Source organism: Patella vulgata, chromosome 8, assembly GCF_932274485.2.
Source record: "Patella vulgata chromosome 8, xgPatVulg1.2, whole genome shotgun sequence".
NCBI lineage: Eukaryota > Metazoa > Mollusca > Gastropoda > Patellidae > Patella > Patella vulgata.
This window is the reverse complement of record NC_065886.2, coordinates 4,634,693-4,659,702: the sequence shown is the minus strand read 5'-3', so window position 1 is coordinate 4,659,702 and position 25,010 is coordinate 4,634,693. Positions and strand designations below refer to the sequence as shown.

The 25,010-nt window shown below is 37.2% G+C and overlaps 2 protein-coding genes and 1 long non-coding RNA gene across 5 annotated transcripts; all 3 read right to left on the bottom strand.

The window, feature by feature from the left end:
- Positions 1-763: 763 nt before the first annotated feature.
- Positions 764-3,887, bottom strand: LOC126829930 (uncharacterized). The gene is made up of 4 exons (XR_007683591.2): positions 3,785-3,887; positions 2,410-2,528; positions 1,631-1,803; positions 764-981 (listed from the first exon to the last, which is right to left on the bottom strand). It is a non-coding gene; the product is annotated as an uncharacterized LOC126829930 (long non-coding RNA).
- An 843-nt stretch (positions 3,888-4,730) lies between these two features.
- On the bottom strand, positions 4,731-11,786 carry LOC126829913 (zinc finger protein 30). Of its 2 annotated transcripts, XR_008789019.1 has the most exons (3): positions 11,747-11,786; positions 6,588-10,545; positions 4,731-6,546 (listed from the first exon to the last, which is right to left on the bottom strand). XR_008789019.1 is itself a non-coding variant. In XM_050560083.2 (2 exons), the coding sequence occupies exon 2, from the start codon at positions 10,385-10,387 to the stop codon at positions 7,424-7,426; it is 2,964 nt and encodes a 987-aa protein (XP_050416040.1). In that variant the 5' UTR covers positions 10,388-10,545; positions 11,747-11,786; the 3' UTR covers positions 4,731-7,423. The 2 variants fall into 2 exon arrangements, 1 of the variants encoding a protein (XP_050416040.1); XM_050560083.2 differs by having other exon boundaries at positions 4,731-10,545.
- A 1,716-nt stretch (positions 11,787-13,502) lies between these two features.
- On the bottom strand, positions 13,503-19,179 carry LOC126829911 (uncharacterized). Of its 2 annotated transcripts, none has more exons than XM_050560077.2 (2): positions 19,068-19,179; positions 13,503-18,293 (listed from the first exon to the last, which is right to left on the bottom strand). In XM_050560077.2, the coding sequence occupies exon 2, from the start codon at positions 17,928-17,930 to the stop codon at positions 14,166-14,168; it is 3,765 nt and encodes a 1,254-aa protein (XP_050416034.1). In that variant the 5' UTR covers positions 17,931-18,293; positions 19,068-19,179; the 3' UTR covers positions 13,503-14,165. The 2 variants fall into 2 exon arrangements, with proteins under 2 accessions (XP_050416034.1, XP_050416035.1); XM_050560078.2 differs by having other exon boundaries at positions 19,058-19,162.
- Positions 19,180-25,010: the final 5,831 nt, after the last annotated feature.

The window sequence follows — 25,010 nt, the reverse complement described above, 5'->3', positions numbered from 1 at the left end:
TGTATAAATTAACCACCACATCCCGGTACTCTAAAATTACAGACAAGATGATTTTTAATTATCAAAACTTGTATTTATTTTAAAGTTCATTCAGTCTTCACCATAATTTACAAATAAAACAAAGACCATTAAAGGGACATACTGTCGCCGATTTATTTCTTCTTTCCAGTTTAATTAGCTTAAAGCTCATTCAAGAAAACTCAAACTAAAATATTTTAGGCTTACCGGACTTAACTGATTGTGAGTTGAAACCTGATCCATATATAAAATTCAAAGATCAGCAAATAAACAGGTAGTAACCATAAAATGTTATAGTTGAAGATTTCTTTAATTAGAGTGCTGGTTCTTTCTAATTTCTGGGGGGTTGGATGGTTGAATGGTTAGTACGTGCGCGCTGTATCATAAGACCTGTCATTGAGTCAACTGGCGTGGTTTCGAATCCCCGGTTGTACGTGACAAGGAGTAGGGTCGCCTGTCCAACCTCGTGGGTTTTCTCCGGGTCCTCCGGTTTCCTCCCACTGCTAAAGACCCCTATGCGCAAGCGAATTATTGAAATAAAATTAAACCATATGTTAGTCCCGAAATGACCTAGTTTGTGTCGAGTGGACGTTAAACCCCATTTCTCTCTCTTCTTTAATTAGAGTCCTGGTTCTTCCTAATTTCTAATAAATTTTTATAATTTAAGCATGAACTAAAACGTTTCATGAGTTGCTGAGAACAATTTAATTTTATACAAAGGATTATGCATCACCATACAGTTACATCATTTGAAAGCGTGACATATTTGATCACGTGTTTATTTCACTAAAACAATAATAATCAATATTTGAATCACCATGGATATCAGGCTTCAGTTGCCTTGATCATAACATGCTGAATATCGTGTGACGTCGACTAACTTATTGACCGAATCCCGCTGGAAAAGTTTTACCATTGATTCCAACATCAGTAGGATCCAGTAACACGAACTTGAACAGGATTCTATAAACAAACACATCTAAGTTAACTAAATTTTAAAAACAACTGGGCCCTTATTCACGAAAACTTAAACTAAGATACAATCGAAATTTTAAGAAATACTGCAATTCGATTGGCTGACCAATATGCAAATTGGATTTATGCAAATTGATTTTACTGGTCAGCCAATCGAATTGCAGTATTTCTTAAAATTTCGATTGTATCTTAGTTTTAAGTTTTCGTGAATAAGGGCCCAGGGTTTTATGGTAAATATAGTCGATGCAGATGATAAACATATATTAGTTGTTTATGGTAAATAGAAAATGAAAATGATATGAAATGGGGTTTAACGTCCTACTTCGCTGCACCGACTGGGATAATGAAGAGGGGCATGCGCCATACAGTGTGCGATGAGGAAAATTTTGCACTATGGCCGAATGTGTACACGGCCCTCATTTTTCGTGGTCCAACCGAACGACTATATGTTGTCTCTTTCTAGCCCCCCCACCCCTCCTGAACTAGCAATTGGGACTAGGGGCCGACCACCAACCGGACTTCTGGCGTGTTTAAGTTAAAAACAGTCGGTTGTTATAGAAAAGGATTTGAAGGATATAAATAAACCCAGATTATTCCCTCTACACTACATTGTTCCGTCCACCCATTTTATACGTACCGTTCAGCTGGAATCTTTAAGTTCTCCTCGATGATTTTCGTCACAACAGGTGTAATTTCAGCATTTTTATCTGGGTTTAATGCACTGAGGCTCTCTATAATAACTTGAACAAATGGAATGGGTTTACCTCCAGTAAACATCAACTGATCGGGTACCATTCGAACTGTCACGTACTGAAATGAAATGAAGTGGGTTTTAACGTCCTACTGTTCTGCTCCGACCCGGGCTAATGAAGACGAGCATACCCCATGGAGTGTGCTATGAGGGAAATTTTGCCCGGACAGCGGCGCCAAGGCCTACTCTTATTTTGAATTCCACCTGTCAGGGGATCTTTTACGTGCACGCCAATGTGTACATGGGACCCTGGTTTTTGGTCCCACCCGAATGACTATACACTGTTTCTTGTCAGGCCCTCCATCCTGCACCACTGACTTACTAAACACAACAACACAAACTCGAAAGACTGGCTATAGGTCTGTCTCTATAACTGGGTATCTAATCAATCCCGGTGTTGCCCGAGACAGTTCATCGTGATTTTCCGACGCGGTTTTCTCTTCTCAGTGGTACAGGACGGAGGGCCTGGCAATTACAATAGTGTATAGTCGTTCGGATGGGTCTCAAAACCCTGCGCCAGTGCACACATGGAGGTGCACGTAAAAGAACTCTTAGCAGTTTGAATTCTCCCACAGCACTTTATGGTGTATGTCTTTCCTCATTATCCCACCACGGCTCCCTACTCACTGTTCAATGGCCGACCATGTATAATTATATATTTGTACCTGTTCTGGTCGATCCAGGAAATCACCTACAGTTTTACCAAGTGTAGCTGCAAACGTGTCTGTGATAAGAGACGCAGACGCGTTGGTGGTAACAGTTACAAACGGCATCTTTATTTAATCTGTAATTAGAAACATCAGTTAACATGTCACATGACAGAAGGTCAATAACAGGCTCGATTTAGGGGTTCCGGGGACCGAACAGTCAGACATGACATCTTCCATTTTTTCCAAATTTTGAAACTAAATGAAGATGTTCATTAAATGCCTGTCTCGACAGAGTTCGAGTAGGCATTTTCTGTTAAGGCCGAGCAGTTTGATTTGTTAATGCTTTGGAGGGCGATATATCGAGTATAATTTATTAAGTCGAGTGATGGAACTTGGTGTATTGTCAGTGGCCCGTATATACCGATTTTGTTTGGGCCCCTAAAACGAGCACCGCTGGTGTGAGTTTTCTTGTTGCAGGGGGCATGTTCCCTCAGAGAAATATTTGAATCTAGTCACTGAAATACTATTTCCTGGAATTTTGGGAAAGATTTTACAGAATTCTGATGGCCAGAAAACTCTTATAACATGAGTACAATTGAGTACTACGCATGGGAATTCATATTGTTGTGGTGAATTAATATACATAATAGCAAAGATAAACTATTATAGTAAGAACGGCCAGCTGTTTATCTAAATCTTACATAATGTATCTTTAAACTCCATTTTTTTTAAAGCCCCAATTAGATAGTATGCAGTATATGCACAATTTCACCTGAGATAAATATGTCAAATCATCGTTAGGATAAATAGATGATTTATCTGTAAGACATTTACGAGTTGCTATACGAACTTTTGTTTGTTTGTTTGGTTAGGAGAGTGGGGCCACGGTGGCTCAGCAGGGAATAAGGACACCTGCAACACCGGGAGGTACGGATGTTCATGATTGGTGTGGTTTCCTCTTGTTAGTGGTACAGGACGAAGGACCTGGAAAGAATAGCATCTAGTGTGATGTAAACGGATGGCCAGTGTCTAGTTGTTCGGCTGAGACGAAAAACTGAAATACACTTTGATGTGTACGTTAAAGAACCCGGCAGTTGGAAGTCGATGACAAGTAGGCGGAAACACCTTGTCCAGACAAAATTACCTTGATAAGATAATGCATGACGTAAGGCTACTTCTATGTCCGTCGTCATTTGACCAATGTCGCAATGGAGTCCCCCAATCTCATTACATATTATGTCGTTTAAAAGCACGAGCAAAGTTTAGCCTTGTAATCCACGTGGTGGAGATAAAAAGTGACTGTTTTCCATCCTGATATCATAATGCACGATGTGAACCCAAGTATGTCACGGTTATTGTTCAAATAGTTCAACAAGCTTCTAAAACTTACCTAGTGAGGTCTAGTTATTAAAATCTCGTAACCTCTATAACCTTCTATACAATCAGGTGATCTGAATAATACAATATGTACTAGCCTCTCTTTGTGGATTAAAATATGGGGTGTTGTAGTTGTACTCATTGTTGATAACTACGACACCATAGTATGGAGCGGAATTCGCGGCATAATTTTAAATCTTAACCTAACAAGATTTGTGCCAGTAGGGGGGGGGGGGGGTGGATGGCCAAATGGTTAGCACGCGCGCGCTGTATCATACGGTCTGTCATTGAGTCAACTGGCGGGGTTTCGATTCCCCGGTTGTGCGTGACAAGGAGTAGGGTCGCCTGTCCAACCTCGTGGGTTTCTCCGGGTCCTCAGGTTTCCTCCCACTGCTAAAGTGAATTATGGAAATAAAATTGAACCATATGTTAGTCTCGAAATGACCTAGTTTGTGTTGAGTGGACGTTAAACCCAATTTCCCTCTCTCTCTCTCGCTTGTGCTAGTGTGTATACTTTACTGCACGCATCTTCTTAGTTATAATAATTGAATATTTACACAATTTACAGGTAGTTTAAATTTGAATTTAGTTCTATTTCCATTATTGCTTTAAATTAATTTGTAAAATATCGGAAGACCTGGCTATTAAAAATGTGCATGTGGATCATGGTTAAAATTGTGTTGTGAATTCTGCTCCATATATAATATCTAGAGCAAATCTACGGCTTTAGACACACGTGTTTTCACTGCTCGGCTTTGTGTCAACAAATGAGTAGGCCTAACCGGCTCTGATATCAACTAACACACTATTTATGGATAACAATTACTATGGTTTATTTCACTGCGACGTTTCAACAAGATTTCACAAGTCGTCATCAAGTATATAACGACTTGTGAAATCTTGTTGAAACATCGCAGTGAAATAAACCATAGTAATTGTTATCCATAAATAGTGTGTTAGTTGATTATGTTCCAATTACTAAATGCCATTCAAAGAATAACGGCTCTGATATCATCCACATCATCGCCGTATACCCGTTTACTCTGGTGTCTTTATATCATATCACTTATTATAATCGTTTGAAATTCTTTATTATCAGATGGTGGGATGGGATTGGCATTCAAAGCGCGAAATAATGATATAGAAATGGGTGATATCACAATTAATGCTTTGCATCAATGAAATTGAATCACAATGTGATCCTATTAATTCACTATAAATACTGATATCAAACAGGATGTTGGATTTGTCTCCTTAAAAAGCTCAGTGTGTATGTATGACAATGTATGCCTACTATGTAATTTAGAGACGATGATGGCATCATGCATTGTCAACTGTCAAATTTCCTTAACAGGAACCTGGCAAACACCTTATTCCTGCGAAAATTCCTGGATCCGCCCCTGGGATCTTTCACCGCTGCCCCAGGACAATTGAAACCTGAGAATGGAACCCTGACTTAAATGGACAAACATGATGATCAAGTTTTTTTTAGGTGCAATAACTGTGTGAATATGTCATGAATCGTGGTCAAATGCAAACTCATTTTCGTAAAACATTTGTTTAAAATGGTACAGTAGATTGCATGGCTTCCCAAATTTTTCCCCTGTTGGCCTGTCCTAATTTTAATAAATAAACATGGGTTAGAACTCAGAACAAAATACATTTCTCAACAAAAATATATATTTTTTTACCATAAATTAAATTAATATTGAATTTATTTTTAGTCATTAGCCTTGATTAATTAAATAAACATGTCATGGGTCAGAACTACTCAGAATAAAATACATTTCTCAACAAAAATATATATATTTTTTACTATAAATTAAATTAATATTAAATTTATTTTTAGTCATTAGCATTTGATTAATTCAATTAACAGACATGGGTCAGAACTACTCAGAATAAAATATTTTTTTCAACAAAAACATATTTTTTTTACTATAAATTAAATTAATAATGAATTTATTTTTAGTCATTAGCATTTGATTAATTCAATTAACAGACATGGGTCAGAACTACTCAGAATAAAATACATTTCTCAACAAAAACATATTTTTTTTACTATAAATTAAATTAATATTGAATTTATTTTTAGTCATTAGTACTTGATTAATTCAAAGTATGAGTGTAAAATAAGAGAAAGCAATATTTTATTTGTTTGTTTTTGATTTCACCAACAACAAGAGAAAATATGTCAGCACAAATTTAGATTCTTTTACTGGAACACAATGTGTAATCAGGTCAGAATGGTTTTTCAAATTTAAACAAGTGGTTGCCATGCAAGATACGCCCAGATTTTGCAAGAGGACAGAGAACAAGCTAAAAAAGTGATTTTTCGAATAATCAGGGATACAAACATATATTTTAAGTTTCATCAAAATCGGATAAAAATTGAGACCTCTAGAGGGTCCACACATGCTTATTATACTATTTGCATAAAGGGGAGCGCCCAATTTTCAAAAAATTCAAACTTGACCATCATTATGGTGTAACAGTAATATATTTGAACGTTTTTTAAAATCAAAAAAAAATTGTGAACTCTAGAGGGTCCACAAGCTAAATTAGTGATATTTCATACAATCTGGGGCCATAATCAAAGAAGTTACAGTTAGATATGTGCCAATATAGAAGGGAAACGAGACCTTTGGGATATAAACATACATTTTAAATTTCATTGTGACGTCTTGAGTGTCCACAAGCTAAAAAAAATGATTTTTCGTACAATCAGGGGCCATAACCCGAGTAACCAAGCAACCAAGATCTTGGGATATAAACCTATATTTCAAGGTTTGTCCAAATCGGATAAAAAGTGTGACCTGTAGATGTCCACCAACAAATGTGAACAGACGGACACACAGACAGACGGACAAGGGTGTCGACATAATACGTCCACAAGAGAATGAGTGCGTACAAAAAATACCCAGCCATACGTTATTTATATATGTTAAAGTTTGATAATTCAAATCTGAAAACATGAATCTTGATTTAAGAATTAAAACCTGCTTGTAACTAAGAGAAAGACTATAAGTTGGATTGCATAATTCTTTTTATAAATTCAATTAACGTAAAAAAATTTAAATTTCCTGATCAAATATGCATAGTGACTGAGAGGACAATTTCTGCGCCAGACATTTTTATTATCTATTTTTGAACTATTATAGCAAGAATGGCCAGCTCTCGCTCTGTCTCTTACTTAAAGATACATTATGTAAGATTTAGATAAAGAGCTGACCATTCTTGCTATAATAGCTCAAAATCAGATAATGTAAAATGAAAATATTGAAAATTTCATTCAAATTACTTCATTCTGAGCCACGTTATCACTGTTTGTAGTTTTGGCAAGATGTGTGCATTGTGGTAACCAGGGCACTGGTATATTCGAGACTGAGCCTTGCTTTCCCATTTTTAAATTAAATTTTTAAATGGCGAACCATTCTAATGTAGTTAAAATCTTGAGTATCCGATGCCATTGAGAGTTGATTATGGTCTTGTTTTGTTAATAAATGTCTAATTAATAGTTTATGTAACATTTCAGGCCTCGATAAAGACCTGCGTCCTGCAATAGGCAGATTTAGCTATTACATACATGTAATGCATGTTTAACGGATCTTTAATTAAGAATTATGGTTCAGAATGAAACTTTATGTAGGCACTAGGTTTTCTTCCTGTGTTTTTTCGAATGTATTTTAATATGTTGAATCATGTTTCCTTTCTGTGTAAACGTTTTACCACACACATCACAGCAGTGAGGTTGAAGACCCGTGTGGGTATTGTGGTGACGTTTTAAACTTGCGTTAATACTGAAACATTTCCCACAATCCTTACACGCGAACGGTTTCTCACCGGTATGGGTTCTCATGTGACGAACCAAATCACCATGGATACGAAATCTTCGTTCACAAATATCACACTCGTGGTGTTTAGAGGCGTCGCCAGCGTGAACTTTGGCATGAGTTTTTAAAATCTGAGCAGAATAAAAACTTTTATCACAATCTGCTTCAGGACATTTGTAAATTCGACTTTTATCAGATAAATGTACTTTGATGTGTCGCAGGAGATACGATCTTTTAGCAAATTTTGTACCACATTCGGAACAGTAACACGTCTCGACTTTATCATGAGATCTAATATGACAATTGAAATATTTATGACTCGTAAAGTTTTTGCTGCAAATGACACAAAAATAAGGATTGAAACCTGAGTTGATGGCTACTTCAGTACCGTCCACGGACACCAGTTTCTGAACTTGTTGATTTTTTTCCTCATTGTGGACTCTCATGTGCGAAACAAAATCCAGCGCTTTATTAAATTGCTTCTGACATTTAGAACAGTAAAAAGAATTTTCTGATATTTTGATCTGAACTGGAATTTGTTGATCATGGTTTTGGTCAATGGAAAGGTCTTGGTCTTTTACTGGTGGGGATTCTTCTGGTGGAGCAGGATTCACATCTTCCTTAGATTCCTCCATGCTGTGAGATTTCACATGTTCTAGAAACTGAGTTGTTTTCTCTTCGGTGAAACATTCTCCACAAGCAGAACACTTTAAATTCGATCCTAAGATAAAAATCTTTACCCCGTTCTTCTTGATGTCTGAACACTCTGTTGGTTCTACTGTTATTGAAGAAATGTCCACATCTGCCATATCATTTAGAAGATGATCTGTATCTGGTTGTGAAAATGTTTCTACATCTTCAGATGTTTCCTCCGTTGAGACCATCTGTACTGTTGGTCCGAGAGTCACCGAAGAGCCGATTTCTGGTGGTGGATTATGGTTGGCAAGTTCTGGTGGATTATGAATGGTGGTTGGAGGGGTTGTGAGGTGCTGCATGCTATTTGAAGCATCTGTTGTTGGATGTTGAGTTTGTTGACAAACAACCTGTTGGGTAACATTTGATCCATCTGAATAGTTGATGAAGTCATTCTGATAACCAACTGTAGATGATTGGTAAGTTATATTGTATGAGGTTGGTATGTTTACAGATAATCCACTGGGTTCCATGATCTGGGAAACCAGAGAAGCAGCCATAGTGGTATTTGTAGGTTGGATGGAGTAGTTAGGGTTCCAGACATAATCAAACTGATTACCTTGCTGGGGACATTCAGATATTCCATTCAACTCAAACCGATGATCTGTGGTTTGTTGGTTCTGATGACTTCTCTGTTCAAAATTTACAGAATTCTGAATCTGGTTGGAATAAATAGTTTGATTGTCTTCTCTAGAAGAAAGATTCATGTGACTTGGCGCAATCTGTTGATGGAAATAATTGTTAGCGTTCGAGTAATTTTTGCTGGCTGGCTTGTCGGATAAATTTGGAGCTAGTTGGAGTGTATTCGGAGCTGTAAAATGTTGATCAGCAATCTGATTTCCGATGTTAATGAACTGAAACTGTTCATTATAAACTATATTAGATTGTTGTTGTGGATATTGAGGTACACCGTTTATATTTGATACCTGAAAATTTACATTGTTAGTCGGGACTGAAGTTGGAAAAGATACATGTGGTTTTTGTGATGGTGTTTGTTCGTTGTAATGGGGTGTTTGTGTAACTAAAACAACGCCGCCTTCAGAGTTTTCCACATTCACAACTTTCTGATGCATCTCTATGGCAGGATAATTTCTCGGTGTTGTAATATCAACTGTTCGACTGTCAGCTATTTTCTCTGTTCTTCTCTTAAACAGTTTCTTATTTTTTCTCCTTTTTTCCACTCCTCTAACTTCTCCATTTTGAATTCTGTCTTGTCCGTCTGCATGTTGTGTCATTTTATGTCTCCGTAAATTACGCCAGGCTTTAAAACTTTTATCACAGATTTCGCATGTAAATGGCCGCTCTGTCGTATGAACCAACGAATGTTCCTTCAAGTCCCCATTATGACGGAAAGTCTTACCACAAGTTAAACAGCGACTTGGTTTCTCCCCCGAATGAATTCTCATATGTTGACGTAGATTCCCGTTTTCGTAAAAACAACGATCACAATCTGAACATTTAAATGGCCTTTCCCCCGTATGCTTACGCATGTGTATTTTAAGATGGCCGCTCTCCGTGTACGATTTCCCACAATCTGGACAGATGTACGGTCTGTCGCCACTGTGCGTTCGATTATGTTTGGATAGACTTGATCTTTGTGTGAAGGCTTTATCACAGACTTTGCAGGCATAGGGTCGAATACCAGTATGAATTCTGCTGTGTTGTTTTAAATGGCTGCTCGTATCACAAGTAACGGGACAAACGTCACATTTAAATGGCTTCTCTTCAAAATGAGACAATCTGTGACGTTTTAACGACCAGTTCTGTGTATACACCTTGTCACACAGGTCACAGGAGAATGGAGCAGCTGTGTGGCTGATCAGATGTTGTTGAAGTGATTTAAGTGACGTAAAACTCTCTCCACATTGATGACAAATATTTTGGTTTTCAGTCATGTGAACTTGAATATGTTTAGATAGAAGTTTTTTCGTATAGAAGAATTTACCGCACTTCAAACATTCGTTAGATTTTTCACCAGTGTGACGTCGTAAATGTGAATCTAATTTCTCAAGAACTGGAAACCCGATTCCACATAACGGACAATTGTATGTTTTATTTTTTGCATCATTTTCGTCATCTGGCTCCGACATTTTATCACATTTCTTCAACAGTTTTCTTCCTCAGGTGTAGAATCGAGATGATTATGCCCGTCAGGCTGGTGAGACGATCGTTCTTTTGGATGTCTGATTCAAATATTTCATCTGATTTATGTTTTTGTTTGTTGAGTTTAGTAGAGAATATTAACAACCTGAAAAACAGAACAAATATTTTAATTGAAGTATGATACCTGACACAGTTTTCTACTCTACATCCTAAATTGTCAATGAAGAAGGGGCCCTTAAGAGAGGAGAAGAGAGAGAGAGAGAGAGAGGGAAGGGGTGGGGGGTCATGTCCTCTCGACACAAACTAGGTCATTTTGGAACTTACATATGGTAAAATTTTATTTCAATAATTCAGTATTGCGTAGGGATCTTTAGCAATTTGAGGAAACCGGAAGACCCGGAGAAAAACCAAGAGGTTGGACAGGCAACTGTACAGCTTATCATGCACATGCTGGGAATCGAAATCCAGACCATAATCAACCATAATCGATAGCCTGCGATCTTTAGTGGATAATGAGCCAATTTACTGCATAACTTTCCTTCACGATTTAACGATTAAATGGATCATCGAGACTACGCTGTTTATCGTACTGACTTTAGTAATGATGATCGAGGCTAGGTGGAAATTTCAATCGCTTAGTTCTCGGTTCATAGTGGATCAATTTGAATGAAATTTTCAGGAAATTACCTTTACATTATCTAGTTTTTAGCTATTATAGTGAGAACTGCCAACTCATTAACGAATCTCCCATAATGTATCCTTAACAGTCAAACAGACCTTCTGATCTAAAAATAGACCATATTCGGCTATCCAACCCCTCAGAGTACTACAGACAATAGTGAACATTAGAAGTACCAAGATAGAGTTTTGTTTTTAATTTTAATACAGAAACATAATAGTAGGCTACTTATAATTATTTTACACTTATAATTATATTACATTTATGTAGAATCCTGCGAAACTTTCAGCTAAGTTCACGTTTACACCGAAAAACTAGCGTTTAGCCGTGCATACTGTGTCCACATGGAACTTCCTACTTTCTATTAGGGATAGGGTCAGGGTCAGGGTCAGGTATTTAAGATTAAAACCTATAACACAAAAATGGGAGTCACATCAAACATAAATCCCCCAAAAATAGACGGGATTCATGAGTTTTGAAGTGTTAAATTTTGAGTTCTTCTTCGACTGTCTACAGAAACTGCATAAAGTAAAAGCATATAAAATCATAGAACCTCGAGATATGGCTACTTAAAACATTCGTGAGACAACGTGTAAAAATTTCACCATGTTCGGAAGATATCAGGTTTCTAATATACATATATTTTAAAAATAAATATGATGTTTACGTGTTGTTTACAGCTAGCCTCCATTTTACCGGAAATCTTGTGCAGACGGTATAAGGGGGGTAACTCCATTTAATCTCGATTGTCATGACACCAAAAAGTGGTGATGAAGACCACAGGGGTTTGTTATAAATGAAATGAAATGAAGGTATACGTTCTCATTTTCTTCTCCACCTCGGCCAATTGAAAAAAAAAAAAAAAAAAAATGTGTACTATGTATCAGAAACTCGCAAAACTGTGGTGTCTGGGAAAGAACATCGGACGATTTTATTTTCCCAATACAATAGGCTGCTATTCATCGACTGAATTTCTAATCGACCAATAGGCCTGTCTTTATCTCGACAAGTCGACTATCTGGTGACTTGGTTCAATCCAATCTCGATCCCAAAGATAACTTTACCCTTCGTTTACCTCTGGTAAAACTCGTCGGCCATTAATCAGCGTGAATTCGGTTGTTTAGCTCCCCCCCCCCCCCCCCCCCCGTGACTAATAAGCAGGATTTGTTACCGATTTCAAAATTCAAAATTGCCGGCGAGTTTTACCAGCGATACAGGAATTGTAAGCCCATCTCTGGGATCGAGTTCAACCTTCGAATGTACTTTGGCTGGCTATATTACCCAGTGTACAATCTTGACTATGCAACTCCTGTCTGGTTTGTGGCACAGATCCTATTTCGTTTCGTTTTTTATAGTTCAAAATTTCTTTTTACTTGTCTTTACTACACTAGGATCTGGAAGAGTTGTTATATTACCGGCGCTTTGGTTGAAGTGAGGGATAAGCCAATGAAACAGCCTGTTACAGCGACTTCTTGGCGTGCCATGCAACGGAACTGTTGGTAAACCACTAGAAACGCCATTAACGCTGATTGATTAATCAATGTCTGACGTCATAGGGCCAAAAGCCGCTCGTACGACCCCTAACACGACCTTCGAGTACAACTGGTCAGATCTTCATGTAGTGTAAGCCATCGATAGTATAAAAAAAACGAAATGAAATATAGATCTGTATTCTAATCAGATTGTTAGCAACGTTGCTTTTTAATCCTTCGATTTCGCGGCTATCATTACGATGCATAATTCATGCACCAACGTGGGACAAACTAGTTTCAATGTACTCGTCGAGCGGTTGCGACTATATAGTACGACAACAACACTGTGCCGTTGGCCTGGGATTGAAAGCGTACGTCGGTGCTTAGTGGTATGTTTATTGCCATTTTGGGCGTTGCTGTGTGGCAGTAACTAATATACACACACACACTATCTGTCTCTATGCGGTCAAGGGCTGTGCTAGCTCTGTAGCGACGGGTGTGCGTCAGAGTAGCAGTCTCAGAGCAACCGGTCTCTGAGTCTGAGAGAAATGCGAGGAAAAGACGCCAGGCGAAATATGTTCGATTTGAAAATTCCTGCAAATTAATACCTCTATTTTCTTTTCAAACTGACCACGAAGTACAAAATGTACTAGAGATAAAATAGTCGAAACTGATTTTGTTTGTTGAATTATACGCTCACCAAACACCGGTAGACGGTAGTTAGCCTATACATACAGGCGACAAGGAGTAGGGTTGCCTATCCAACCTCGTGGGTTTTCTCCAATTCCCCCCCACTTCTAGCCAAAGACCCCTGATGACATTCAACCATATGTTAGTCCCGGGATGCCCCCCCCCCTCCCGGTAATTTGCCTAATGCCTAATTGAGAAATAAGCGGGAATAAAAACTGAGTTTGGTAGAAAGACAAAAAATAACTTTATTTGTTACAATGAATGGTTACAATTTATTATAAGATAATATAACTTGATCATATCTATAATCAATGAATGGTTAAAATATAGAACCAAACAATTTCCTTGTAATGTTCCATGTCACACTCTCATCCTGCATGGAAACAACACAGGAAATTCTCAGTAACTTTCTCGAAAAACACCGGGATTTTAGCTATAAATTGAATCCCTTGCAAACTACATCAACTTGTCTGCGATATCACCTCGATGAAAGCATACGTAAAATACAACTAACTCACACACACTACTGCATTGTGACAGATGAATCTCCACAGGAATTTCTGTACAAAAATGGTTCAATTCCGTTGAGAATTCATCCATCTATGCTGCTTCCTTGATAACAAGAGCACCGCCATTTGTTTCGCCGTGAACTGATTGACTTGTTTTAAAACCGATTGAGAACTCAAGACAAGTGGCTATATCTGGTGTTTATATTTTGATTTTTTTTTTTATTAATTTGAGTATATATTAGCCGGGATTAAATGACTGAATGAAATTTGTTTTAGCGTTACTTTCCTGCATCAAGTGCATCGACTGAGCATTCCGTGGATCAAGTCGTGATAAATATATTCTCCGTAAAAATTCAAATCACGCATTATTACCATACTGTACCCAGTGTTCCATAGATGCCCGACTTGGTTACAACTATTCTGATATTCTATGTGTGCGCATGTGCTGATGCATGTTACCATTTTGTGAGAAACACCGTCCACATATATTACATCTGTAAGGTAAGGCACCGTTGTGGGTTCTAAAATGTCGGTTTAACGAGGAATTCAACGAGAAAGATTTCCCACAGTGTGAACACAGGTATGGTTTATCTCCAGAATGGATTCGAGAATGATTCACTAAATCTCGTTGAAATTTAAAACCCCGACCACATGTTTTACACGAGAAGGGTTTATCCTCACTGTGAACTTTCTGGTGTGAAAACAGCGAGCGTTTTAATAGGAAACTTTTACCGCAAGAGTCACAATTAAACGGTTTGATTCCCTCATGGATCTTCATATGCTGGGTGAGATTCGATTTCTTGGAAAAATTCTTGAAGCAAATCGTACACTGTATTAAACTGTTGTTGAAATCATCCGTGTGGGATCGAAGATGCTGAGATAAAGAACCATTATGTTGGAATAATTTACAACAAACAGGACACTTTAATTCCTCAACACGGACGTCTGGTTGTTCTTCTATCTGTTGACTCGATTTATTAGTCATTTCTACCTTTTCTAGAAACACGTCTAACATATCAACGGTTAAATTATTTACATTGGTAGATTCGGTGGTCTTTATTTTTCTAGAACGAATTTTTCCACCTTTAGTTTTGTTTTTATTGATATCCGAACACAGTTTATTCTTTAATTTTTTATTAGACGACGTCTGGGAACGTGTTATTCGACTGGGGCATCTTGCACCTTTAGGACTTCTCGCGACACTCTCTGTATCATCATTACTTGACTGGGTGTTATCTTTTCTGGTACAATGCTTGTCATCCTCATCGACACCAACAGGAAACGTAAAAGATTCGTCCACGCTCTTTTGGTCGGTTATAAGCTTGCTGTCCATCCCTGGATCAGAATCCCCACCTTCATCTCTAGAATTCATCGGGGAAAGCGGGAAAGGGGATGATACTTGAATAACTGAATTGTTATCCTTACTTCCATTATAAGAACTAGCAGAAGCAGTACCCGAATCACATCCTTGGAGTTTATCATATCCTGGCAAAGGTGCTATTGCCAAAATGTTATTCTTTAAAGATGTGTCAAGATCTTCCATTGGTAATGGTTTGGCTGTTTCACTAGCGACGTCATAATGGGGTGTGCCAGCAGGAAATAAATCAGAACTCTGGGACTCCTGGAGACTTTTTACATGATTTAGCAGTTGGTTAGACGATGTGATGGCATGGCATAGATTATCGCCTTTTACTAATGTGTTTTGAATATGGACAGACTCAAAATTGTGATGTTCGTTTTCATGATGATTCTTCTCTAGTCCATCTACTGGATCTGTTGCTTGACTTGATACAAGAAGCTGAGCGTCTTCATTTTCGTATAGCTTACAAGATGAATTACGAGTAGCTGATGACGCACCGATATCTGGGTTATTAGTAAATGATGTCAATGATGATGCAGTTATGCCACTTGTTACAGTTAGTTCTGGTGGATTACCTCCAGGAAATGTTTGGTTCACTTGGTACCCATGACAATAGACATTTGGCACTAACTGCGATCTCAGACAAGACTCTCCAACATTCAATAAGGCTTTAGCTGACTGTAGTCTAGTCAGGTATTCTTCATCTAATACAGGAACTTCTGGAGGGTGGGTGATATGATGAGAGGTCTGGACATAATCCGGATTACCAGGATCATCAGTATGAATATTTGTAGACAGAACCTGGGCTTGTGGATGAGGTCGCTGATGATGATGATGCCCTGGATTAGAGATGGAAATACCCTGTAGATGAGGTAGATGATGGTGCTGGCCTGGGTTAGAGTTTGAAATATCTAATATAACATGGTCATTAACCTGAAACTGTCCATAACTTGAATGAAGTAAAATGGGTTGCTTGTTGGAAGAGTGGTTATAATCATCATACACCGATACAGATATTGGGTAACCTGATCCTGTAGTTGTAGTAGGGAAGATCTGATTGGATGAAACTGGCATTGTAGTTGTAGTAGGGAAGATCTGATTGGACAAAACTGGCATTGGGTGACACGATCCTGTAGTTGTAGTAGGGAAGATCTGATTGGATGAAACTAGCATTGGGTGACACGATCCTGTAGTTGTAGTAGGGAAGATCTGATTGGATGAAACTAGCATTGGGTGACACGATCCTGTAGTTGTAGTAGGGAAGATCTGATTGGATGAAACTAGCATTGCGTGACCCGATCCTGTGGCTGTAGTAGGGAAGATCTGATTGGACGAATCTGGCATTGCGTGACCCGATCCTGTAGTTGTAGTAGGGAAGATCCGATTGGACGAAACTGGCATTGTAGTTGTAGTAGGGAAGATCTGATTGGACGAATTTGGCATTGGGTGACCTGATCCCATAGTTGTAGTAGGGAAGATCTGATTGGAAGATGTTGTACATTGAAGATGAGTAGGATTGTTATCTTGGGAAGAAAAGGAGTCAAAGTTTTGGCCAGAGTTCATTAGATATTGCTGCGGGTGTTGCTGAGTCTGGGAAGTGGTTGTCCAGGGACATGGTGTTGGCACTAAACTAGAACTGGACTGATCCAGACAAATAACATCTGATACTGATAACGATGGCTGATTGGAATTGGATGTAGTAAATTCCAAAGAAGAAGAATTTGTTACATGGTTCGAAACATCAGTAACTGAAATATTCCGGACTGGAGGTGTCTGGGTACCTAACACAGTACTGGTTTGAGCTTGAGCAAACTCGTCACTTTTACCAACATTTGGTGTCGGGAGATTTATTTTATCATCCCGGACAGTCGATGTGGACTGACCTTCTGTCGGTGCACCATGTCCAACTATTGAACTACTACACAATTTTTCGGATTTATGTAAAGTCTTAATGTGTGTTTTTAGATTTCTATTTGACTTAAAGGCTCGTCCACAAACAGAACACAGAAAGGATTTAATTTCGGTATGAACCAATTTATGTTCCCGTAAATCACTGATGAATCGAAACGAGCGGTCACATGTCACACATTTGTGTGGTTTCTCCCCAGAATGAATCAGAAGATGTTGCGTTAAATTTCTATTCTCTGCGAATTGTTTACCACATTCTGTGCATTGATAGTTTTTCAGTCCCAAATGAACTCGATGATGTTTTGTTAATTTGCCACTTTCTATAAATGCTCGGCCACAGATTTCACATATATAAGGCTTCTCCCCGGTATGAATTCGCACATGTCGAGTTAAATTTGGTTTTTGGTTAAATGATTTATCACAAACATCACATTTATATGGTCGAACACCAGAATGGATTCTCATGTGTTGCCTTAAATGATTGGCCGTTAAACTCACATGATCGCAAATTGAACATGGAAACTTTTTTACCACATCAATGTTCATATGACTTTTCAAATGCTTCTGAAGCAACGAGTTACTCGTAAAAGATTTTGTACATTTTGAACACTTGAAGGATTTGTTAACATTGTGTCTCTTCTGATGATGGTTTAAATTTCTTTCACTTTTAAAATATTTTCTACAACCTTCGTAAGAACATTCGTATCTTGTTGTAGTATCTTTATCGTTATTTAAATGATCAACAATGTGCTTATGTAAAGTTTGTTTATTTTTGAAGGTTTTTCGACAGATTTCACAATAATTGTTATTGAGGTGATTTTCTAAATGAGATTTTACGTCGGATAAAGATGAGAAACTTTGACTACATATTTTACATTTGATTTCTTCTTTTGGCAGATTTTTTTTCTCCATTTCTAATTTTGATGCAATTTTGACCTCATCAGAAATGTATTCACAAAGTCATTTTTACATGGCAAGACTAAAACATTTGTTCTCAGTTGGTAGCACTGCCATTTTAAAGTTAGAAATAGCCACTTTTTTCAAGCTATACATGAGCAATTTACTAAACGTTCCACAGATGATGTGTTTATACATGTGTATTACAAACTTGTACATGACTGTATTTTTTATGTAGCAAACTTGTATCTATATTTTGAACAGTTCTAGAGCATCAGATACCATTTCTCATGTATTTTGAATTCTGTAGATCTCCACGGATTTCCTGATACGTTATTTTTATAAACCACTATTTGACTTGTGTGATGACTGCTTTGTCTAAAAAAAAAAGAAAAGAAATCTGATATTATAATAAAACATCATCAAAAGTTCACGTTGGCATGTTGTATCTATTTATGGTTCCCAAACAATCCAAACAAGATGTTTGAGTTTGACATGCAATGTTGACATCTGGCCTAGATAATCATGATATCACTATAGTCAATTACTGAAAATTAATCAAATTTATAAAATTGAAGGGGAATTCAATATTATAATAAAAACTTTAGCATTGCTGCATTGGTACAAGCCACGCTCTACTAGTTCAAAATTTCAGACCCTTCATTACCGTAGATAGTTTTTTTGACAAATGTTAGCCATGTGAAGCCATCAAAAACATTTGAATGAAATCTGCTCACTGAATTTATATGCAGACATCCCTCTGCAAATATTGTTTGTCACTCATGGGGATGGAAACGGTTACCACACGATTAGAGTCATTCATTAACCACTGTTTTAGAAATAATCTTTTAGACTAGACTCTAGAGGCATTTAGTAACTGGATAGATAGAATAATGAACTATAATATATACTTATAGATAACAACTACTAATTTAGCTTGAAAACGTTGAGAGAATAATCACAAAATTCTACTTATAAATAGTGTTGAATTAATATAAATTTGTGTCAGATGTGCCATCATGTGGCGAGAAATGATTCCTTTTATTTCAGTGACAATATCATCGCCTGGCGCATAACCGGAGAGAAAAAATAGAATATAATTTGACATAATGAATACGATAACCTCGCGTCAGTAATCTTACATGTACTCACATCTTTCTTGACCGCCATTAATCATAAATAGGAACCAGATTTTACAAATTCGTGTTTTGTTTACGTTTTCACTGCAATCGACGTCTTTTGCAACCTTTCACGGAAAGGGAAGTAACTCTCATTTTGCACTGAAATATAAAGGACGGATCGGAAAATGGAATAGACGTAATTGCTGTAAAATACGTTAAAGGGACTTTCCCGATTTGAACAGAATCTCAAAAATAAAAGTCCGAGTACGTATGAAATTTAAACGCCAAAATATAGAGGAATGGTGTATTTACCTTGTCTCAAAATTTTAGCTCAAAATATTGAGTTGTTTGGACGCGAACGTCAAAACTGCTTATCCGGACACGTAACCCTTTTAAGATTTCGGGTCAATTTTTTCGATGGGTGACCTGATAATCTATTCCCGTTCCTTTTGAGGTTTATACAGTGAATGACACATGGGCTATACTTGATAACGAAGGTAAATTTCACCGACGCATTATTTTTTATAAAATAAACGTATGGTTTTATCCAGACACCGCATAATACAGCTTTGGACACTGGTCTCCATTTCCAGATGAAGACTGACGGGTTTAAGTTGTTTGAAAACGTATCACATATATTGAGTTAGTTGCTCGGCCCTAATGTAGAGGATTTTAAGGGATTTTAACACAAAATTAAGCAGTTTTATTCTCCAAAATATTATCGGGATTGGCCCTTTAACCCAAGATATACTTATCCACTTTACTAGACCACATCAATATAGCGCCATGTTAAATTCAAAATTTGTTATTTCTAACTTCTCATTCTAGGCCGATTCATGTAATTATTCTAGGAGCTAATTCTTTTTAAAGAATTTGGCACCTAGCAGTAATCTTTTACGTGCACGCCAATGTGTACACGGACCTCGGTCTTTCGTCCCATCTAAACGACTAGACAGCTGTCAGGTCCTTCCTTCTGCATCACTGACAAAGGAGAACCACGTCGGAAAATCTGGATGAACTTTCTCGGGCAGGGATCGAACTGTTCGTCGAGTTAAATAGATCTAACCAGATACCGCCAGTCGCCTGAGCGGAAAGTGTCATGGGGCAAACAGAGGGCAGGCCAGAATTTTGGGAGGGCAAATGCCCCCTTCCCCCTTGGCGCCGCCACTGCTTGGACTGTAGCCTACATACTTGCAATTATGGGCTTCTTATTAAGGTCTTCACATTTTTTGCCACTAGTTTCGATTGGTCTAGGACCCAGCTTTAGACCTCTCAAATTACCCGATAGAGGATATCATCGCGAAAACCAAGTCTAGCGCTTTTCAAATGAAAGTTACAAAGTTCAATTTCAAGGTTGCTGCACTTCACATTTTAGTCAAGAATTTCTACTTTACTTATCTTTTCTTCTATCTTGCTGGTAGGTTTGCTTTTTTGGTTTTCCGTGAGATTTTAGACTAAATGAAAAAAAAAAGGTTCCAACGGCTCTAATCCTTTAGGTGTTTGTATCACGGTCTCTGATTGAACAACGTTATGGTTTACATTTCCTGCGGTAAAAGGTGATAACGTACCTAAAAGTTTGGGAAATTTCAGACTTATTTAGCAACGGCTAGACGTTGTAAAACTCGAGATCGTTGCCTCAAGAACATGTTTCAGAATTGGACAACTTTTTATATTTAAAACAATAAGTCCGCATGTATAGTAGATGCTGAGTTATTGAGCCATTTAAAAGTTCTTGGCGATTTTCCTGCGTGTTTACCCCTTCTCATTGGTGCAGGGCGGACGGTCTGGTAAGGAATTGCGTCTATCATAACGTCCCATCGACACAAACTTGTTCATTGCGGGACTAACATATGGTTCAATTTGATTTCAATAATTCGCTTGCGCGAGGGGGTCTTTAGCAGTGGGAGGAAACCGGAGGACCTGGAGAAAACCAACGAGAATGGACAGGCGACTCCTTGTCACGTACAACCGGGGAATCGAAACTACGCCAGTTGACTCAATGACTGACCTTATGATACAACGCGCACGCACTAACCATTCGGAGACCCAACCCTCGATAAATGAATGACCACATGGTTAAAATACTGCCGACTCGTTAATATAAGTAAAGATGGCTATTATCCAAAATACTCACAATACAACTATATTAATATACGTTTAATTAATTGACATTTAATTAGTGGACAATCATACATTTATTATACATCAACAGTGAAAAGGCAGTTTGTATACAAAAATATACAACATAATAAATGACATCTTTATTTATGGCACAAATTGCTTTTAAATGACATCTTTATTTATGGCACAAATTGCTTTTAGAACTAATTGGGGGGGGGGGGAGCTTTGATATTGTGTGGCCTTGGTTGCAGCCTGGTCACCCCTATCCCCTTCCCCCTTAATCTGATCCTGCACCTTGTTGCCTTGAACACCATAAAACTGACTTAAACGTCCCAAACTTTGGTGTAAAATGTCATATGTCATATTAGTGTCTTAAAATACCACAACATTTGGCTTAAAACGTCATATAATTTGGTTTAAAACGTCATACAATTTGAATTTAAACGTAATATTACTGGTTTAAAACGTCATATAGTTTGGTTTAAAACGTCATATATGTATATAACGGACTTAAAACGTCATATATGTATATAACGGACTTAAAACGCCATACACTTTGGATTCAACAAACGTCAAATAACTGGCTTAAAACGTCATATAATTTGGTTTCAAATGTCATATAAATGGCTTAAAACGTCATGTAACTTGGCTTAATAATGCCATAAAACTGAGTGTGGGAAGCTACACAACCAACTTAGCCATATGGCACAGCCAGTCCTCGGTTATATTACAAAAAATATGTCATACACTTAAAGGAGGTAAATCGCTAATATTTGGGACCTAGAAATTGACCCAAATGGGTCGCAACGCATATAATAATGTAATCTGATTGTATATAAACTGATTTACATTCAATTGTTTCCGTTTTGACTCTTAATTTCAGATCAGTTATTTCCCTATAGCAATTTCTAGCGTCTGGTTATTCCAGTCTATTGAGCAGGCTCTCCAGTTGAATATGTCTAGCCTCGTTCTTTCTGGTCAATTGTTGCAAATGACGCTAAAACGCACTATGGTACACGATTCGTGTATCAATGGTAAAATGTTTATTTTGTCTTAAATATTGGATATCAGAAGCCTGTCTTTTTCTGGTAAGATCACAACATCAATGTTGATTTAAATTGACAAATAATTCGTATTTTCAACGTGTATGACTTTGGATGATATTGAGTTAGAGACTTAGCTACTTTAAGATACACCAAGGCCAATTATATCTCTACAAAATGTATAATGTGGTGACCCCCACACAACATTTTATTACAAAAAATTCTACAAAAAGAAATATAAAAAATATGACATGTGTGATTTCTGATGAGTTGACGGTCTGGGAATACTTGGTGGCTGGATAAATACAGATGTAGTCTCTGTCTTCTTGTCGTGAAAGGAGTATTTATGCAGAAACTATTACAATGGTCTGAAATATAAATCATATATATGGTTGTTGAGGCGGAAGGATCGGGAGGTAAACAGGCATAAATTAGAAATATCACCTAGACATAACACATGGATATAACATGGGTATAACACATTTATATAATACATGTGGTAGATATCATGGATATAACACATGGATATAACACATTAGATATATCATGGGTATAACACATGGATATATCATGGGTATAACACATTCATTTAACACATGTGGTAGATATCGTTGATATAACACATGGATATAACACATGGATATAACATGTGTATAACACATTCATATAACACATTCATATATCATGGGTATAACATGGAGTAGATACACGTGTTATATCCATGACATGGTTAATCCATGTGTTATATCCATGAAATATCTACCCCATCTCATGTAACCATGTGTTATATCCATGTGTTATATCAATGATATCTACCACATGTGTTATATGAATGTGTTATACCCATGTTATATTTAATGTTTTATACCCATGTGTTATATCCATGATATCTACCACATGAATTATACGCTATGTCATGAATATAACACATGGATATAGCACATATGTAGTAGATATATATCATGGAGTGGGTGTAATTATTTTATTCAATAATGTTTACCTGATGTATTTATCATCTTCACGGCAACACTGACAGAAGGCAGCAAAAATCACAACAACCTGAAAATATTCACAGCAAATACAAACCAAACACAGGTAGACCTTAATTTACTAATTAAATAAAAGCGTAATAGTGTAAGGGAGACAACCCAAAGGATCACGCAATGGCTAGTATATTACAGGCTTATGGTGCAAGTGAGGCATATTATAGGGATGCTTGATTTTCAGCCCGGAACGTCCCGAATTAACAGAATTGCCATAGAGTGACGCGGAAATAAGAACTGTAACATTTATGTTAGATCGTGACGTAATTAAGCTCAATGCATCTGTTTCAGCTGTCCTGGTTGAATGGAATCTGATTAAAACACCGTTTCGTTTTTGTAGTCCAAAATTTCGTTTTACTGGTCTTCATAACACTAGGGTCTGGAAGAGTTGTTATATAACCCGCGTGCTAGTTGAAGTGAGGAATTAGCTCATGAAACGATATGTTTACGGCGACTTCTTGGCTTGCGATGCACGGAACTGTGGGTAAACCACTAGAAAAGTCAACGCTGATTGATTAATCAATGTCTGACTGACGTCATAGGGTTAAAATCAGCTCGTACTACCCTTGACGCGACCTTCCACTACAACCGGTCAGATCTTCAGGTAGAGTAGGCCATCGAAAGTATACAAAAACGAAACGAAATATAGATCTGTATTTTAATCAGATTGGGTTGATTGATCGAGGTGATTTTTTATGCAGTCGACGCATGCGTTGTAGCCCGAAATTCCCATTTTCACTCGATTACCACTATTATTTGAATTAATAGAATATTCAATAGTGCAAGGGAGAAAACCCCTGATACCTGACAAGAGTTAGTAGCCTCTATATTCTAGTATTATGGTATAATAAAAACAACCTGTGGATCCTGGCAACGGATGCTATATTATACTAAAGTCAAGCACAACTTACCTCAACGATAAGGATAAAGACACCAACACCTATTGCCACCGAACTGAATTGATTGAGTGTATCTTTCAACTCAGAGTAACATCCCTTTAATAATAAAATTAAAGATACATTATGGGAGATCAGATAAAGAGTTGACAGTTCGCACTATAATAGTTAAAAACTAGATAATGTAAAGGGTATTTTCCGTACATTTCAGTCAAATTGATCCACTGTGAACCGAGAATTTGCGATTGAATTTTCGGCCTAGCCTTGATCATCATTACTAAAGACAGTACGATAAAAAAACATAGTCTCGATTATTCATTTCATGATTAAATCACGAATGAAAGTTGAGCAGCAAATCGGATCCCAATCCAATAAATACCGTAGGCTAGCAATGCCACCGAGAGTTGATTATGGTCTGGATAAGTTAATTAATGTCTAATTAATTTAGATAACATTTCAAGCCTAAAGAAAGACCTGATTTAGCTCTTGCATAATGTATGTTTAATATGATTAATACAATGACATCATTATTAATGTGACGTCATAATGTATGTTTAATATTTGGTAAAACAGAAGGGTAAAAATGGACGAAATTCATGTTAATTAGCAACTAATCAAATTAAATATATCTGAATGATTACTTATCCTTAAAATAAAATTTGAAAAAGAAGTAGAATTTAGTATCACTATTCGGTGATAATAGCCCCTCAAAAGTATGTTAATAGCTAAAATTTATTTTTTAGATTGTAAGAAAAACTGTTTTGTTTGTAACATTATTATATATATCGTATACGTGTATAAATAAATTAAAAAATTATGTTTTTAATGAATTCATTAAATATGTAGGAAAATTCAGTTAATATTTTCGATA

Bases quoted from the DNA above. Each gene is read 5' to 3' on its own strand.
- LOC126829913 (XM_050560083.2), bottom strand. From the start codon at position 10,387: ATGTCGGAGCCAGATGACGAAAATGATGCAAAAAATAAAACATACAAT.
- LOC126829911 (XM_050560077.2), bottom strand. From the start codon at position 17,930: ATGGAGAAAAAAAATCTGCCAAAAGAAGAAATCAAATGTAAAATATGT.